This window comes from Alligator sinensis, unplaced genomic scaffold (genome assembly GCF_000455745.1).
Source record: "Alligator sinensis unplaced genomic scaffold, ASM45574v1 scaffold1122_1, whole genome shotgun sequence".
NCBI lineage: Eukaryota > Metazoa > Chordata > Crocodylia > Alligatoridae > Alligator > Alligator sinensis.
In genome coordinates, this window is record NW_005842467.1 from 645,747 (window position 1) to 666,197 (window position 20,451).

General features: G+C 42.6%; 1 protein-coding gene across 2 annotated transcripts in view; it reads right to left on the minus strand.

The window, feature by feature from the left end:
* Positions 1-20,451, minus strand: part of ARAP2 (ArfGAP with RhoGAP domain, ankyrin repeat and PH domain 2) — a 246,403-nt gene that overhangs the window by 23,378 nt on the left and 202,574 nt on the right. For both annotated transcript variants that reach the window (XM_025212512.1, XM_006030846.3), the window contains exon 27: positions 11,148-11,276. In XM_025212512.1, the coding sequence (XP_025068297.1) occupies positions 11,148-11,276 (129 nt within the window). The remainder of the gene's footprint in view (positions 1-11,147; positions 11,277-20,451) is intronic.

The following is a 20,451-nucleotide window of genomic DNA, read 5'->3' on the forward strand; positions in this document are numbered from 1 at the left end:
ATGCGGACAAGCAAACCTCGTGACATGGGTGACACTGTGTTTGTTAAAGCACAGCAGGGTGAAAGCTGCAGGGATAGTAGCCCCTGCTGCGGCCACAAAACCTGCCAGCTGTCGAGGAGATAGGTGCAGGGGTTCTGGGGCCCTGCACCTCTAGCTGCTGACAGGCAAAACTTGTGACATAGGTGCTTGTGCAACTGACTGTGTCTGTCTCGGGGCAGTTGATTCTGTATTGATTCTTTCCTCTCCTCAGTCTAGGGTTTTGTAGGTGTTAATTGTTGTTAATTAACTGGTTAAATTAGCTAGCAACTGTATATTGAGCTGGTCTCTGAGTGAATCATGATTGATTGGTAACTGGTAACATAGTAGTTTAGCAGCCACGCCTGCAGTAGTTCCCTGCAAGACAGAGACAGTCAGTTGCACAAGCACCCATGTCACGAGTTTTGCCTGTCAGTAGCTAGGGGTGCAGGGCCCCAGAACCCAGAAGCCTTGCACCTATCTCCTTGACAGCTGGCAGGATTTGTGGCTGGAGTAGGGGCTACCACCCCTGCAGCTTTCACCCTGCTGCGCCTTAACACACACAGTGTCACCCATGTCACGAGTTTTGCCTGTCAGCAGCTTGAGGTACAGTTCCCCCCAATCCCCTGCACTGATCTTCTTGAAATGTGGCAGGCTTTGTGGCCTCACCAGGGGCTACCACCCCTGCAGTTTTCACCCCTATGTTGTAATGCATAGATGTGACAAGTTTTGCTTTCAAGAATTTGGGGTGCAGTTTCCCCTGATCCCCTGCACCGATATTCTTGAAACTTGGCAGGCTTCATGCTCTCAGCAGAGGCTGCCACCCCTACAAATTTCATCCAAATCAGACAAAACACAACGAAGTTATAGATACTTCATTGATTCCCCAGTATACCCTATGGCCGGATCTCTGAGGCAGCTCTGAAGCTTTTCCGAAGCGCTTCTGAAGCTCTGAACTGCTTCATAAAACCAAACAAAGCCAGCGCTTCAATCCAGACATGCTGCTTCAGACGCCAAAGTGTCCAAAGCTTCTCCGGATCTGAAGCACAGTCTGAAGCCTTGCATAGTCTACTAGCTTAAACCTTTCTTAGCTACGTATAAGAGTTATTTAAGAACCACTACCAATTTAGAACAGAGCTGTCCTACTTCTGAGTGGCCAGTGGCGACAAATCATATGAAAGCTATGTACATCCCAAAGCCATACACTGCTAGGACAGCCCATGTTGCACCATGCCCCAGTCTGCAGGCTCTTTCAGTACCACAGACTGAAACAGTGGCAGTAAGCAGAAGCTGGAGGGAGGGGAAACCTGGAGACTCTAGCTGGTGCTGCAGCCAGAGAGACGGGAGAAATGATAGTCAGGCAGGAGCCTGGGCACCCCAAACGTAATCCCCTGAAGGCCAGTTGGACAGCCTTGGTTTAGAACCTCTAAAACTACATTGCCCATTTGTTATAACACCCTGTTTTTTTGTAGGAAAAAAATGCAGCCTGTTTTTGCATTGTAAAGTTTCTTAAAATTAATAATTCATTAGCGTTCTTACAAATTTGATATAAATAGCATCTTATAAAAAATTAAATGATATAAATATAAAAGTAAAGGAAACAAAATCTGAAATAATCCTTCACAGAAATCTAAAGAGAAATCATACTTTCATCAGTGTGTGAAAGTCAGCAACACAATAGAGATCTAATTTAAGTTCAAGAGTCATTTGCTTAAAAGGATCATCAAATTACACAGTGAAGCATAATTAGGAACTAATGATTCCTACAATAAAATTATAATCAGAACTATCAACTACTCTGTGCTGATGCATTCCTTTACATGAGTAATCAATTGCTTACAATATGGCACAAAAATATTATAGGTATTATACCTAATTCTGACTCATAGGCCCTAACACTTCATGTCTGAGAAAGAAGTGGGAACCTAGATGCGCTCCAACCCACACCTGCCCCACACCTGCCAATGGCACCACACCCACTCTGGCCCTAGCCAGCACATACAGCACTGCTGCTGCAGCCACCTGGGAAATGCTCAGCTCCCCCCACCTCCAGTGGCTCCCCCTCCTCTTGCTTCAGGCAGGGGTGAAGTTGCAGCCAGGCAGCTTCTGCCCTAGCAAATGGAGCTGCAGCTCCCAGCCGCCTTCTACCCACTCCTCCTGCCTGGCTTTATGAGCATAAGCAGCCACCTATGGGTGGGCGGCATAGACGAAGGTGGTTGGAAGCTAGAGCTGGAGCTTCCCCCCTTCAAGCAGAGCAGGAGGAGTTGTCATTGTCACTAGAGGCAGGGGGAGCTGAGCAGTACCTGGGTGGCTGCAGCAGTAGTTCTGTGTGCACTGGCCACAGATGGGGGCTAAGGTGGTGCCGTTGGCGGATTCGGGGTAGTTGCGGGTGGTACAGGCAACCCAGGGTGGGAGTGGGCAGGTCTCATTCCCATGCGGAGCACTGTGGGGGCAGCCCAGACTGGATACAAATCAACTGGTGGGCAGGATGCAGCCCACGGGACATATTTTGCTCACACCTGGACAAACAGAACTTCCAGTCCAACTAGATCTCCATTGATACTAATGGGGTCTGTAAAACCTGTACAAAATCAGCTTCAATCTTCATGAATTCCTAAAATTGTAATGAAATACTTGAGGGTTTTTTTCTCTGTATTTTGGAGGAGGGGCTTAATTCTGATCTGTTTGTTTATTTTTTGTGAAATTACTTTAATCCTTTATCTCCATCCTTTGTAGGAATGTGGCGAGATGGTGGATTTTTTCCACCTCCCTGACATTAGCACTTTGTCATTTTTGGTTATGATTGCCTTACATAATGGACCACACTAAACTGTATACAAATAAGTTTCAAGACCTCCAGCCTACTCTCATCACAATCATAGAGAGTAGAGAATCATTCCATTACAATTTCAGGAAGTAATGGAGATTCAATCCTTTCACTTTCGATCTAGATGGAGTTATATATTTATAATAGTAGTAGGAATCAAAAGCAACTTAAATCCCCATACGATCAACTCATATTAAGATGAGGTAAATTATCATAACTGCATGTATAACAAATGTAGATTACACCTACTCCTCCTCCACCAACAGGATTCATATTCATTATTACAATTGTTTTTCGAGCATAGTGGATTATAATACCTTATGTACACTATTCATTTTGATTTACTTTTAAATCACAAAACATTTCATTAACTTTATATTTCACAGGCATAAAACCCCAGGGAATTTTTCTGTACCTAGACTCCAACACCTAAATCAGTGATGTCTTGACCATCAGCAATCTGCCAGTCTTTCTCATTTACACAAACTGATAGATACATTCAAAGCTCTTTATCTACATGTCTGGGAAAAGAGATTTCCTCCCCATAATTCACCTCATGGAAATCATTATTTTTGTTTAAATTCCTTTAATTAGGTCTTTTATGCTGCAATTAGATTTTTAAAAATTTCAGTTACAGTCCTAATCCCACTAATTTTGCAGATTCAAAACTATACATGGCAAAAACTATGAAGGATCTAACTACCTACATTTTAAAGGTTAAGTTTCAAAGAACAACTTTCAGTCCTTGTTTTAAGAATTCAATGTTTCCCACTTACGCGACCCAATTGAGAAACTTTTAAAGACTTTATATATGAGTTTGTTATCACATATGTTTCTGAAAGAAGAAACTTTAATATGGGAAATCCTCAGTTTAGAAGAAGAAATAGACTGTTGAAATACAAGTGAGCCACGCTGAATCTCTCAAGCAAAAAGAACTTAAGATACAACTCACACTTCACCCTCCCAACTGGTTCTTGAAAGGCACTGCTTTGATGACAGTATGAAAGGCTGTAGATCTTTTGAAAGTCAGAATAATTAAAGATATAAAAATAACTGGAAAATGCGATAAAATGCAACACCAGATTACCAAAGACAGACCACACCAGACAAACCTAATATATTTTTTGGCAAAGATAACTGATTTTTTTTAGACAAGAGAAATGTGGTAGATTTAATATATCTGGATTTTATTAAAGGATTTGCTGCAGTATCACATGGGAAATTGTCAGGACAGAAAAGATGGGATCACAACAAGAACTGTAAAGCAAATGAAGGTCTGGGTAGTGATGAGAAGGCAACTATGAGGCTAGAGTATTGTTACTGGTGGAGTTCCTCCAAGAGCTGCCCTGGGACCACATATTGGGTGCATCTACACATGCACTTTACTGTGGAGTTGACTAATTAACTCCTCAGTAAAGTGTCATTGTCTACTCTTACACCAGTATTAGCGAGCAGTAAATTAACTCCACTGTAAGATAGTACGGTCTGTGACAGTATTATCTTAGAGAAGTTACTCACTCCACCTATAGATGGTGACAGGAGCTGACTGGGGCACAAGGGTGCTAAACTTCAGGGAGCCACCTGCTGCAAAACTCCTCACTTTAGCATACTCGTGCCCCAGGCAGCCCCTCCACCACCTGATGCATCACCCAGGGCGCAGAGCTGACCCCCCAAGCATGCTGCTAGCTCAGGGCTGCTCCACCCCACCTCAAACTGCTGTGGTCCTGGGCGCATGTGCATCAGAGTTTATTTCTTCATCTAAATTGCTTGTGTAGATGAACCAATTTAGTATTTTATCCCATTTTCTAACTTTGAGAAAACCACCACAAGAGTTTCTCTTCTGTAAACTAAAGATTTATTTGGAAGTAGGAAAAAGACTTGGATGTGTTAGTGGATTACTCTTAACAACCAATGTGATGATAAGTATGATAAGCTATTTCGAGTAGAAACTGGAAGGCATATTTCTCTTGTACAAAGCACTGAAAAGATCTTACCCTGAGTATTTTGATCATTCAGGTTCATGGAAAAAAGGGTCAAACAGATATACAGGAGGACTCCTAAAATGAAGAGGGATACGAGAGAATCTCTTATAAAAAGATACTAAGGCTATGTCTATACCAGTTCCTTGCTGAGCTTTCCACTGAGAAACCAACTGTACCTAATCACACTGGCTCCCATGTCTGGAAATAAGGCACAGGAGAGAAGCTTAGATGGGTCTTGAGAACATTATACAAACATTTTCTTTTTTTCCTTTTCTATAGAGTTTCACAGAAAACAATCGCTCGACACCATCCTTGGTCATGTATTCCCTGAAAAACACCATCATTCTTTACAGGATGAAGAAATGAAACCCCTGAATGGCACAAGCAGCAATGGTAGGAAGCCATTTATCCAAAAGTCTCTATATCAAATTAATCTGCTACAAGTTAACACAACTGGTACAGATTTTAAACAAAAGGAAGAAAATTAAAGAGATTCAGGGATGGAGAAGCCTTAAACTTTATTAACCACAACACTGGAAAAAAAAGAAAGCTAGAAACCCACACAAAATATTGGACACTCATTTGATCCTAGTCTGATGTTGAATGGCCTTGAACCAAAATCCAAATAACTAATATTTAGGAGTAGCTAACTTCAACCTAAATCCTAGGGCTTAGTTCATGAGGAGAACTAAGGGTACACATGAATCATACCTGGGACTGCGAAAGACTTGTTTCTCCCTTCTTCACCTAGGCTTACAGGGCATAATAGCCTCATAATTGTTAGTCTAACAACCTGTATATTCGGGGAGAGAAGACCTCAGAGCAGCCAAATCTGTCCCCGTCTTCCTCCTCCTCCTCTCGACACACCAGGAATTCTCTTTCCTTTGCTAGTCTAAACAAACATACAGACTCTCTGCTGCAGCCACCCTCCCAAAAGAGCTACTTGGGAATGAAATTAGAGGCATTAGCAAAGAAAGTGTTTTGGCTGCCAAGTTTTGCTTTTGTAATTTAGAAATATGTACATGTGGATTTAAATGCAAGATTTGAAATATTTAATGCACAAATATTTGAATGATACAAATATCAGCACACAGTTCATATTTAAGAAGGCTTAAACTTTAAAAAAAAGTATATATAAAAGTGTGTGTGTGTGTGTACACACACACACACACACACGCAAAACACTAACTGTATTTTACATAGTTCTGTTGCTGTTAAAAAAAAATAGACATGTAAAAATGCCAGCATCTCTCATTGCTTACATTGCTAATGTGTCAAATAAATTTTAAAGAACTAGGGTCTTTAAAATCCCTGCTAAATGACTCCTTTAAAAGTATTTTTCTTTGAAGTTTAAAGTCCTTAACTTCTTTGTCTTATTAAAATAAAAACCCATTACAGTTGATTATTTTTGTAACAAAGACACTGCCCCATTATATACAAGACAAGAATATATAAAGAAAAGTATTCCCTCACATTTCTCTTTTTTGTGATGAACCACAATAAGCAAATGATTCTGAAAAGATGCCAGATCTGCAGGTAATAAATTGACGCTGTAATCACATTTGATTTACTTTCATTATTTCCTTTTTAGATCCCAATTTTAAGGTGTATTGGATGCAATGAATGGAGCAATAATGTTGGGAGTTGGTAGTCATTGTGATTGATTTGGAAGACATTTGCTCAGACAGAGACAAAGTAAACAGAATATCTAACTACCCAAAATCTATCACTAAGTACACCCACATAAGCAGTATTTACGAGCTCTTGGATGCTGCAAGACACAAATTAAGGAGGGAAAAAACCTCAGGTTTTTAAGGATTAAAACTTACTCACCAGGGAAAAGCTTCTTAAAATGACAAGTCTAAATTCAAGAATCGAACCAGCAGTAATGCAAAAGATTATTTAGCTGTGGGACTATTGACAAGATTGGGCCTTCTATTAGCAACATGGCAGTAATATTTCTTTTAATTCAAAATGTGGAAGAATGCTGAGCAAACCTGGTTTCTAAATGCTTTTTATTATCCTAACACCTAAACGTGATTCTGAGCGTCTAACATTAATGTATATGATGCTTCTCGGTAAGTGCCTAAGAACACATTGTAGTTACACATCAATACACAACATTAAAATGAAATGAAGAACTAAATATGTGGCCATCAAAAGCAAATGCTTGTGGGGGGAAGAATAAACTGGATAGTAATGTAATGGACATCAATTTATAGTGTAATAGAGATCAATTACAAGAGTAAGAAAGAAGGGGGAAGAAAGAAGGCTTTATAAGCGTTCGTAGTGCCCGGGCCAGGTGCCAGATGATTGGAAGATAGCCAATGTGGTCCCCGTCTTTAAAAAAGGGAGGAGGGAGAACCCAGGCAACTATAGGCCTGTCAGTCTTACCTCAATCCTGGGGAAATCTTGGAGAAGATCGTCAAGGAGCACATCTGTGATGGGCCAGCATCGGGGATGATGCTCAAGGGCAACCAGCACGGTTTCATTAGGGGCAGGTCATGTCAAACCAACCTGATTGCCTTTTACGATCAGGTCACAAAAGCACTGGATGCAGGTGTCGCTGTGGATGTAACCTTTCTGGACTTCAGCAAGGCCTTTGACACTGTCAACTACCCCATCCTCATTAAAAAACTAGGCGACTGTAGCATCTATGCCTACACAGTCAGATGGATTGCAAATTGGCTGAAGGGTCGTACTCAGAGGGTGGTGGTGGACGGGTCATATTTGACCTGGGGACAAGTGGGCAGCGGAGTCCCCCAGGGCTCAGTCCTTGGGCCCGCGCTGTTCAATTTCTTTATCAGCGATTTGGACGATGGGGTGAAAAGCAACCTGTTCAAATTTGCTGATGATACCAAAATTTGGGGTGAGGTGGGCACGTTAGCAGGGAGGGAAAGACTGCAGAAAGACCTGGATAGGTTGCAGGGGTGGGCTAACAAAAACAGGATGCGTTTCAATACTGATAAGTGCAGGGTGCTGCACTTGGGCAGTAGTAACCAGCAGCACACTTATAAGATGGGAAACTCCTTTCTTGAGAGCACGGAGGCAGAAAGGGATCTTGGAGTCATTATTGACTCCAAGATGAACATGGGCCGACAATGCGAGGTCACGGTCGGCAGGGCTAACAGGACTTTATCGTGCATCCACAGGTGCATCTCAAATAGGGCCAAGGAGGTGAACCTCCCCCTCTACGCGACACAGGTCAGGCTGCAGCTGGAGTGTTGTGTCCAGTTCTGGGCACCCCACTTCAAGAGGGATGTGGACAACATTGAGAGAGTCCAGAGGAGGGCCACCCGCGTGATCCGGGGACAGCAGGGCAGACCCTACAATGAGAGGCTACAGGACCTGAATCTGTTCAGCCTTCACAAGAGAAGGCTGAGAGGGGACCTGATGACCGTCTATAAACTCACTAGGAGGGACCAGAAGGGTTTGGGGGAGACCTTGTTTCCCCTAGCGCCCCCCGGGATAACAAGAAATAACGGCCACAAGTTGTTGGAGAGTAGGTTTAGATTAGACATCCGTAAGAACTACTTCACAGTCAGGGTGGCTAGGATCTGGAACCAACTTCCAAGGGAAGTGGTGCTGGCTCCTAGCCTGGGGGTCTTTAAGAAGTGGCTTGATGCCTACCTGGCTGGGGTCATTTGAGCCCAGTTTTCTTCCTGCCCAGGCAGGGGGTCGGACTTGAAGATCTATGCGGTCCCTTCCGACCCTATGATTCTATAAGACTGATACAAATGAACCAAAGGGAACAAGCAAGGTATCAAAACAAACAAAACGTTTTGAAATACTGAAATAAGTGGTAACCTAGACTCCAGCCGAAGCTATTAAAATGCTTTACAATTCAAAATGAAACCACAGATGAAGATCGCCCACTTGGTGAATGCCACAATAGTTTACCTTGTAGCTGACAAAGCTGATTAATATACATCCTTCTCAAGCCCTGTTCACTTCCGACTGTCACAGCTTGAGGGTAAAGAGGTCTTTGGATTGATATTCTCAGATTTCAACTGGCTGAACTAGAACTACTGTCTCCTACAAAGAACTGTTATAAATCAGAGATGGTGGTGGGGGAGAATAAAATTACTAAAAGCTGTGAATAGTGCATTTTATGCAGTTAATGAACTTCCTTGCATGGGAACTAAGGATGACAAGAAATGGTGATCTTGAGAACACAGTGCCATAACTTTCTCAGAATGTGATCAAGAGAGAGGCACACTGGGAAAAAGTTAAAATCTTCATTTATTTGCAACTGGCATGGGGAGGTGGGAGTTATTTATACTGAGATACTGCTAGTTAAAAATGGTGAAATATGAAAGCCACCAGAAAAAAATTCTTTAAGGTACTAAATCGTAATAAAGTATCACTACTATGAAACTCTCTTCATGTACCTTCCAGTAATCCCTAGTGGAGTGTTGTCAACCTTTTTATATTACAAAGCCTCATATGTATTGACCCTTTCTTGAGCTCACATTTCAGGGAAAACAGGGGACTGGAAAAACACAGTACTTCATTACACAGAAAATGATATATCAGAATGAGATGATATTCAATGAAATGTGTGCAGCTATTAGATCACATCTTCCATTACACACCTGACTCATTCCTTTAACCTAATCGCTAAATCTCCTCTTCCTATTTGGAACCCCACTTCCTGATCTCCAAAAATAACTTTGCTGTGTAATTTCACTGTTTTCCATTTGTTCTAGCCTTCAAATTGAGTCTCATCAGATTTTTCAAGAGCTACAAAAGGTCTTTATTTTGTCTCATTTTTGTTGGTAAAATAAAATCTCCAAAATGCCAGCTAGCTCTCAACTAGGCTATAATTATCACTGGGTGTCTCTACACAAGATGCTGACTGAGCAATAGCTTGATATTACTGCACAGTTGTGTCACAGGGCAAAAACCGTGCTGAGATGCTACTATGTAGTATTGGGTTACTGAACAATAATGTCACTTAAAAGGCATTTGCCAGTACTACTGTGCAGTAACTCCAGTTAGTGTGTATTTATTACTTGTTTATACAGTACTGAATAAATGCGCAGTAACCACTACACAGTAGCGTTCATTGTAGACACACCCACTAAGCATCAAAGCCTGACAGAATAGTATCCTGGACTGCGTAATAGGGCTGTGTGAAATTTCTGGCTGTAGCAGGGGCTGCGGGGCCTCTTGGCAGAGCCCCACCATGCAGCCCCCACTCCCTGATAGCCCCACACCTGGCCCCAGCCGTCTGGGAATCAAAAAACCAAAAACCAAAAAAAAAGCTCCACACTCACCAGTTTTGGCAGCGGTGATCAGCACCTCTCGGCGCTCATGCCAGAGACCCCCCCATACAGCGTGGGGCAATGGGGGGCAGCAGTGATCGTCTCCCCCCCCCCCTTGGTACCAGCGCAGCTCAGCAGGGTGCTGCACACTGTCTGGGAGCTAAGGCGGCTTCAGCAGTCAGCCAGAGCCCAGCAGCGCTAAGGCCTAGAGGTCCCAGCTCCCAAACAGCATGCAGCACCCTGCCGAGTCATGCTGCACCTGTGCCATTGGACAGCTGCCACGTGAGTGCCAGGCAGGGGGGCCAATCCCCGTTGACCCCCACTGCCCTGCACTCTGTGTATGTGTTGGGGGGCGGCCTCTGCCACAAGCCCTCAGAGGCCTTGATCGCCACTGCCAGAGTCAGTGAGTGCAGGGATTTTATTTATTTATTTTTAAGTGTTGGGCAAGGGATGGGGCTGGGCATGGTGGGGCAGCCAACTGGGGCTTCTCCCAGGGCTCCCCCCACCCAGGGAGATGCAGGAACAGCTGGAGGAGCCACAGGAAAATATGCAGCCACTGCGCTGTGCCTGCCTCTCCCCAGCTGATCCAAATCTCCAAAAAAGTATCGAAACTGAAACAGATTTGGCCGAATTGAAATGGAACAGTGATCCGAAACACTGAAATGAATCACTGTCCTCTGAAATGGCTAAATCTGAAATCGAAATGAGACATAGCCATTTCACACAGCCCTACTGCCTAAGCTCAAGTGATCAATACTAGGCTATAAATGACAGCTAGAGCACTTTCATTTATGATGAAATTATGCTGTACTTTAATATCCAAATAGTGGACTTCATAGTTGGATGAAAACAACATGCATAAACCATTTGTTTAGATGAAGTTAATTTTGCTTTGACAGACCAGACCCTACTATGATTTTTACACTGTAACAATGCTTCAGAGCTTATCAGATGGTGCTTTCAGGCTAATCACTGAAACAATTAAACAATTATTAAAAAGGTTTGCCACATTAATACTCTTTTATCGAACACTATTTTAAAAATAAAAATACATACCACTGTAGAGTTTTATTGCGTCTGCTGTTAGAAACTTCTTTATTACTAGATATGCTGTTCCAGGCTCAGATAATGAACTCCAGTGAAGAACTTGTTCTAACACATTCTCTGTGTAGTGCAGTGGGCGCTCTGAAAGATGTCAAAACAACAGATGTTGAAACAACAAAAACAAGACTGGAGGTCCTAGCAGGTTACAGGAGCCTACGCATGAATGTGGATGCCTTCAAAATAAGACACTTAACTCTTCAGTAGTTCAAAGTGAATGTAACAATTAAAGCACTTGACTATTGATCCTCTACAGTAACACCTTAGCTTATATGCTCTAAAATTCACTACATGCGATACTAGGTTGAGTAAGCAGCAGTCAAGTGTTTAACAAGAATGAGATTAAATAAATAAATAAATAAATAAATATATATAAACACCATTCCTAGACCATTCTGGAAAAAACATATATAAACCTGTAAAACTGTACTGCATGCTACCTAATCCATAAAATTAGGAATTAACTAAGACTGTATTTAGATACCATTAAAGATTTATGCTGCAATAGCTGCTCTGGTCTCATTCTAGTTGAGCCTCATTGTGCTAGAAAATGTAATTTTGAAAATTGAAATTACAGCTTTTTGTAACAAAGATGTCAATATACTTATATTAAATGTCACTTACAACAAAGCATCCTTTGTTTGCCACTACTACCATGATGAGTAATTTAACTTGCCCTCAACAAAAAAACACAAGTCTTTCATCCAGACGCATAGCCATTCTTTTCCATTTATATAAAAACATAATTATGGAACATTCTTTTATCAAGCCAGGTAAATATTCATGAAGGTTGAGGAAAATGCCAAAAGGATAGGGTAAATCTCTATTACAAAAAGGACAGCTAGATAATAGAAGATATATCCAGTATTGGTACATTTGAATCATCCCTAGCTGTTGAAACAGGATGCTGGGCCATCAAATAATCTTACAATAGAACAATCTAATATCGTTTGGTTCATTCTATATACCACCTGGAGCCATGGTTAATAAAGCCAAACTGTGCCATGCCCACATTTTTTTGAATCGCATGCCAACTGCAATTGGGCCAGATCTGACACGTATGTCCCATATTTATGAATGCTCATATGCTCATAGGTGTACACATCCTGATTCTTAGCCAGGCTGCTGTGGTACATAGTTAGCTTCATTAGGTATTCAAACATGATTCACAAGATAAACCCAGAAATTTCAAACAGGAATCCATTATGTTGAAAACGACTGATTGTGGTTTGAGTTGTCTGCAACATAATGTCCCTATTATTTTTCTGTAGTAAAAAAAGAGTGAAAACTAAGAGCTGGCATTTTCTGAGGGAGCCTCAAGTCTAAAGAGGGGTGCCTCAAGTTTTAAAAAAGCAGAGAACCACTGGTATACAGCGTACTCCATATATATCCATACAGGATAAGCGCATCATTTGTTTACATGCATTACATGATACCCGTCTCCCCCTTTTTGTTTTTGGTCTGCTACATGCATAGTAACAAAAGCTAACTACCTGCATATTTGTTAAGTGCACAGAACTAGGACTTGGAAGACTCTTTGGCCAAGTTGTCTATTTTGTAATGTACTTGTACTTCATTTCACTACATCATTGGTGAAACAGACTAGCAGCCATCAATTACATGTCTTCTGAAGTAGGTTCAGTCATTTCAAGTATGCTATTACAGGCATAAGGCATTCTGAGAAACAAGATAATGATCCTTAATGAGATGCAAAAAGCTCAGAACACGCTAAGTTATTGACTTCTGTTTGCATTCAGTTTGGGTGAACGCATGGCCTTTTCTCAGTCCTGAAGATATGCACTTAAGACTACACCATACACACAACTCCCAGCAAAAAATTAACAAAATTTCATACAAAAAGTAAGGTTAGTCAAAATAAATATAGTGATTCATAGACTGTAGAGTTGAAAGGGACCACAAAGGATCTTTGTGTCTGCCCCTCCTGCCCCTGGCAGGAAAGAGGACTGAGGTCAGATGACCCCAGCCAGGTGACTATAAAGCCACCTCTTGAAGACCTCCAAGTTAGGTGATAGCACCACCTCTCTTGGAAGCCCATTCCAGATTCTGTCCAGCCTTACTGTAAAAAAATTATTCCTAATGTCTAACCTGAATCTACTCTCTACTAGTTTGCACCCATTATTCCTAGTTATTCCTAGGGGTGTGCTGGTAAATAGGGCATCTCCAATTCCCTGTTGACCTCCCTTGATAAACTTATAGGCGGCTACAAGTTCTCCCCTCAGCCATCTCTTGTGAGATCCAGATCCCTCAACCTCCCCTCATAGGGTCTTTCACGGAAGCCACTAATCATGTGAGTGGCCCTCCTCTGAACCCTTTCCAGATTCTCTGTGTCCCTCTTGAAGCGCGGCCCCCAAAACTGGACACATTACTCCAACTGTGGCCTGACCAATGCAGCATAGAGGGGGAGCATCACCTCCCTCAATCTGTTGGTCGTGCATCTGCTAATGCATGACAAGGTGCAATTGGCTTTCTTGATGGCATCATTACACTAATGGCTCATGTTCATCTTGGAGTCAACTATGCCTCTAAGATCCCTCTCAGACGCTGAGCTGGTCATCCCCCAGCCTATAGGTGTGCTGGGGATTCCTCCTCCCAAAGTGGAGTACCTTGCATTTATCTTTGTTGAATTGCATCCTATTTCATTCTGCCCATTGATTCAACCTGTCCAGATTGGTCTGTATCTGCTCCCTGCCCTCCGGTGTGTTAACTCTGCCCCATAACTTGGTACCATCTGCAAACTTGGAGAGGGCACTCTCCACGCCCTCATCCAAATCGCTGATGAAGATAATAAATAACACTGGTCCAAGGACCAAACCCTGTGGGACCCCACCACCCACTTCCTTCCAGGCCCAAAACAACCCGTCCACCACCACTCTCTGGGTGTGGTCCCTAAGCTAATTGGCGACCCACCTGACTGTGTAAGTGTCCACCCCACAGCCTGCTAATTTCCATATGAGAATAGGATGCGAAACTGTGTCAAAGGCCTCCTTCAACTCCATGTAGATGACACCAGCCTCAGCTCCTGTGTCAAGGCAGTGTGGGATCTGGTCATAAAAGGCTATAAGGTTTGTCAAGCAGGATCCACCTGCGATGAACCCATGCTGGTTTCCTTTCAGCATGGTTTCCCCTGCTGGGCCTTCACAAATGTGCTCTTTCATGATTTTTTTCCAGTATTTTTTCCAAAGGATAGAGGTAAGACTGACTGGCCTAAAGTTACCTGGCTCATCCCTTCTCCCCTTCTTAAAAATGGGCAGCACATTGGCCCTTTTCCAATCCTCAGGGACCTGGCTGGAGCACCATAGTTTCATAGTTGGTAGGGTCGGAAGGGACCTAAGCAGATCATCAAGTCCGAACCCCTGCCATGGCAGGAAAAAGTACTGGGGTCAAACGACCCCAGCAAGGTGTTAGTCTAACCTCTTCTTAAAGACCCCCAGGGTAGGAGCCAGCACCACTTTGATTGGAAGTTGGTTCCAGATCCTAGCCGCCCTGACAGTGAAGTAGCGCCTCCTGATGTCTAGTCTAAATCTACCCTCTGCCAGCTTGTGACTGTTATTTTTTGTCACTCCTGGCAGTGCTCGGGGGAACAGGGACTCCCCCAATGCCTGTTGGTCCCCTCTGACTAGTTTGTAACAGGTCACTAGATCCCAACTCAGCCTTCTCTTGCGGAGGCTGAACAGGTTCAGGTCCCTTAGCCTCCCCTCATAGGGCCTGCCCTGCTGCCCCCTGATCATGCTGCCCACTGACCCTCCTCTGAACCCTCTCAATGCTGTCCACATCCCTCTTGAAGTGCGGTGCCCAGGACTGGACGCAGTACTGCAACTACGGCCTGACCAGTGCTGCATAAAGGGGGAGGATCACCTCCTTAGACCTGCTTGAGATGCATCTGTGGATGCATGACAAGGTGTGGTTGGCCTTACTGACCACATCCCCACACTGTTGGCCCATGTTCATTTTGGCATCAATAATGATTCCAAGATCCTTTTCTGCCTCTGCACTGACAAGAAGGGAGTTCCCCAGCCTGTAGGTATGCTGCTGGTTCTTCCTTCCCAGGTGCAGCACCTTGCACTTGTCAGTGTTGAAACCCATCCTGTTCTCATCCGCCCACCCCTGTAACCTATCTAGGTCCAATTGCAGCCTATTCCTCCCTTCTAGCATGCTCACATCCCCCCACATCTTGGTGTCATCAGCAAATTTGAATAGGGTGCTTTTTACCCCCTCGTCCAAGTCACTGATGAAGATGTTGAAGATGAGTGCTTGAACAGCCATGCCAGAGGCTCAGCTATGACACTGTCCTAGATTGTTGTAGCCAGCCGAAGCTCCAGCCCTGCCTTGGCCTGCTTAACTGATTCCCTGCAATAGCGCGCCAGGGAGGTGTATTCCTCCTTGGTGGCTGCTCCCTGCTTCCCCTACCTGTAAATCTCTTTCTTTGCCCCCAGTCTTTTCTGGAGTTCCCTGTTCAGCCAAGGCGGCTTTCTTATCCCCTTGCCACCTTTCCTGCATAAGGGGATAGACTCGTTTTGTGCCCCAAGGATCACTCCCCTGAGAAACCTCCAACCCTCCTGGACCCCCATAGTGGTGACAACCATCTATTTTCTACAATAAGAAAAATATTAAATAATATTATTAGTTGGCTTTTATCACTAAGCTATTATACAAAAGTTTGAATCGGTGATTGACCAATCATGCAAATTACTCATTTGCAAGTGTCATTTCAAATAAAAGAAATCTAATAAAAGAACTCCTTCATTTTTTTTATTACAATAAAATCTTACAAGATTTTTCTTCTTGCTAGACTTTATACATTATTGAACCTTTATCCTACGCTATTTCCCAGAGGCTGTCCCTATGACTGGAGCACAAAACATGACTGATACTGTGAAAATGCAGGTGCTGCATTGGTCCCACACCCAAATGCCTCTCCCTTCTAATAGAAAGTGCGTTTGATCAAACGGATAGATGGCCACTCAAGGTATGGTCAGAGGATGGACAGATTATTTTAATTAGAATTCCCCCTTCTCCATCACATTCCTAGTTTTCTTTTGGTTTCCATATGGTGCTTAGATGAGAGCTAGACATTTATTTACCAAAGCAGCATCTACAAACACTGAACTTTGGGCACTTCTGAAAAAAATTCTCAATCAAGCAGAGTGGGCACTCAGTTCCTTGTTTAAGCAACTGCTGAGAGCAAGGGTTTCTGGATCATAGATTGGGCGGAACACTTGGCTAGGATGGATTGGTCATGTAGCTTCTTAACCTGTACTGAAGAGCTCTATCTGGAAGTGCAAGAGTCAACCAGAGGCAATGGTCTCCTAGACTTGGTCTTGGTCAAAGGAGCAACTTGAATATTGAGGGTAGCCTGGGCAAGAGCAGCCTTGAGATCATCATGCTCACTGTCTGCCACAAGGAAGACAAATCAATTACCAGGATTCAGGTCCTGGACTTCAAAAATGCAAATTTCAACAGGCTCAGGGTAATAGTAGGGGAGGCAATGTGGGATCAGGGACTGAAGGTGAATGGAATGTATGAAGGGTGGTTGTTTCTCAAGGACACGATACTCCTAGCACAAAAGACGACCATTCCCATGCAGAGGAAAGGCAGCAGAGGGGCTGGTAAGCCCTTTTGGCTTGATAGGGATATGATGGTCCTCTTGAAAAAGAAAAAGAGGCATACACACAATGGAAGCTTGGGACAGTCCTCAAGGAGAACTATAGAACAGTAGTACGCACATGTAGGGAGGAGATTAGGAAAGCTAAGGTGGCTACTGAATTTAAGTAATCAACACGAATCAAGGACAATAAGAAGTCCTTCTTTAGGTACGTAGGGAGCAGAAGGAAAACAAATGGAGGCATGGGGACCCTGCTTACCACCTCAGGACAGCTGGTAACCAGCACTCAGGAAAAAACTGAACTCCTGAATACCCAGTTTGCTTTGGTATTTCACTGGACCAAAGGGAAAAACATGCTAGACAAGGCTCACGGGGTAATGGTGGGAATGACCACCTTCCTACTGTTGACGTTGAGCTGGTGCGTGTGCAACTAGAAAAGTGAGACATTTATAAGTCAGCAGGACCAGATTAACTCCACCCAAGAGTACTGAAGGAGCTGGCCGAGGTTATTGCGGGACCCCTGGCCAAACTTTTCCAAAACTCGTGGAGCTCAGGGGAGATCCCTAAAGATTAGAAGAGGGCCAAGGTTGTGCCCAACTTCAAGAAGGGGAAGAGAAAGGATCCGGGCAACTATAGACCAATCAGCCTAACTTCTATCCCAGGGAAAATCCTAGGAAAAAAAACTCATCAAGGAGTTTATGTGCAATATGTTTGCAGAAGGTAGGATTCTGAATGACAGCCAGCATAGCTTCACTGCGGGCAGGTCTTGTTTTACCAGTCTTATCTCCCTCTACAACCAGGTATTTTGCCACCTGAACAAGGGAAAGGAGGTCAACATTATATACATAGACTTCCAAAAGGCCTTTGATCTAGTATCCCATGATATCCTTGCAGGAAAGTTGGAAGATTGTGTGCTTAACTACTCAATGGTTACATGGGTAGGAAACTAGCTGTGAGGTACAACCCAGAGAGTTCTTATGAATGGATCTGTGTAGTCCTGGTGAGAAGTGGTTTCCCTCTGGGGTCTGTACTTATCCAGTGCTTTTAAATATCTTTATCCATGATTTGGGTGTGGAAGTGAAAAGCTCACTGGCAAAGTTCATGGACAACAAGTTATGGGGGAGTGTGGTCATGCCTGAAGATTGGCTTCAGATTCAGGTGGACCTGGACAGGTTGGCAAGTTGGGCGGATTGGAACCAGATGAAGTTCAACATCAAGAAATGTAAAGTGCTCCATTGGCAAACAATCCCCAACATACCTACAGACTAGGTGGTGCCAATTTGACTATCACCATGACCAAAAGGGACCTAGGGCTAATAATTGACCTTCGCATGAACATGAACCATCAGTGAGATGCTGCAGCCAGAAGAGCAAACAATCCTCCAGCATGCATCAACTGATGCATCTCATGTAAAACCAAGGGGGTGATTCTTCCACCGTACTCAGCACTGGTGAGACAACAGCTGGAATACTGTGTCCAGTTCTGGGCACCACACTTAAACAAAGACATAGAAAAACTTGAGAGAGTCCAAAGAGCCACCCATATGATCTGAGACTTGCAAGGCAAGCAATATGATAAAAGGCTGATGGACTTGGGCCTCTTCAGCCTAAAAAAGAGAAGCCTAAGAGGGGACTTGGTAGCAACTTAATAATACATCAGAGCACCCTTGGGGAGTAATGGCTACAAACTCCTGGAAGCCCACTTCAGGCTCAACTCTAAGAAAAACTTCACAGTCAGGGTGTCTAGACTGTGGAATAAACTCCCCTCAGTGGTGGTGCAATCACTTACTCTGGAAATCTTCAAGAGGGAACTGGATGGCCACCTTGCTGGGGTCAACTGACCCCAGTTGTCTTTCCTGCCTAGTGCAGGGGGGCTGGGCCCAATGATCTTGCAAGGTCCCTTCCAGCCCCTAACGATCTATGAATCTTAACCTTGAACTTAGGCATCTACAAGTTTTGTTTTAGGTGCCCAAGTTTCTTTTGTTTTGGCTCTAAGTGCTTTAAAATTTTCTCCATGCTCTATAGAGAGATGATTTAAGAAAGACACTTTTATAAAAAACAAAAAAACAAAACTTTTGGTCATTTCTTCTTTAAGTATTTCTTTAAAAGATATTAATTATTTTTTAAATGTTAAGCTACTTTTTATAAAATGATTACTGAAAGATCTCCATTGGCACAATCATGATAATTTAATGAAATGAAGGTAATATATCTTATTAGAATTCAGGTACAAATAATTCTTGAGGCTAATTTGGGATGGCATGGGATCAGAGTGCCTCTCTCAAAAACATTTTGGGCCCCAAAAAACACGGTGCCCACATTTTTTAAAAGCTCAGTGCCTAGAGCTAGATTTTTAAGACATGTTCAGGTCCCACTTAAGCACAAAAGAACAGAGTCCAAATCCTGAAACAGTTGGTTAGTCTATGTTGGGTGCTGAACTATTTAAAACAAAATGCTCACTTATCAGTTAGACATTTGGTTCTTCCTAGTATCCCTTCTATAGAATCACTAGCACTGTAGGGGAACATAATTTACCCCTGCATAAAAAGAAAAAAGAAGTTCTTTAGGGTATATTAATCTAGTTATACAGATATTTCTATTCATTTTTCAGAAATGATAATCAAGAGGCTTAATTTCAATATGCTTGCATAGTCAGTAATTCAATAGGTATTTTACAACTCTGCCTGAATAGAAATTTCTGTTTCACTGACCCCTTTTTAAATTTCTTCCTATTTACTTGGGGGAAAAAAACAGAAGGCCCCTTGAGTGTAAAGTTAAGCTAATGGATACCTTTGAACAAGAGGTAAATTCATTCTAAAATAAAACTGCAAATGAAAGGCAGGAGAACCTGGCACATTACCATATTTTCCTAGAACGATAGTGCTCCCAGAGTAAACACCTACTGTTTTATTTATAGTTACATTTAAGACCATCTGTCATAACTGATTATACGGTACATAAATCATCATGCTGGAATGCATTAGCTATTTTACAGGCAAGGTACCTCATTTATTAACTATCCATCACATATACATTACTAAAAAATAATATAGATCATACTTGATAATAGCATATGGTACTGTATAAAGCGAAATATTTTATCAATTATTTTCAACTGTTCTATATGTAAATAATTTGGTTGATTTTTAAGATTGCAATTTCAGTATCTGTAACGTGGTTAACATACACTTCCAATTACTCTTTTACTAAGGTTATTATGCATTTGCTGGTAAACATCCAGGAACAGTTATTTTAGCCTGAAACAGAAATAATCAGAAGGAAATTACTTTTTAGAAAATATAATATTTTAATTTTCTTGACTTCTTCAGGTTCATTTCCAAAATTGTCTTGGAAATTATTTGATAAGATATACTGTAAAAAAGTAGGGCTTCTCAGAGACTGCAAACCTGAGCATAATGAGCCAAATTTTACAATGCCCTGCCCATGTGCCAACAGGCCGGTATCATGATGCAGGTTAAAATAAAATTTTTGTTCCATCAGCGGAAAGTCATGATCATCAGTATAATCTGAAGCGACCTTGTGACCAACATCCAGGTGTGCCAGTTTTATCTTATCTGTATATTTTAAACTGGAAGTTCTTTGGGACAGAGATCACACTGGACAGAGCACATAAAA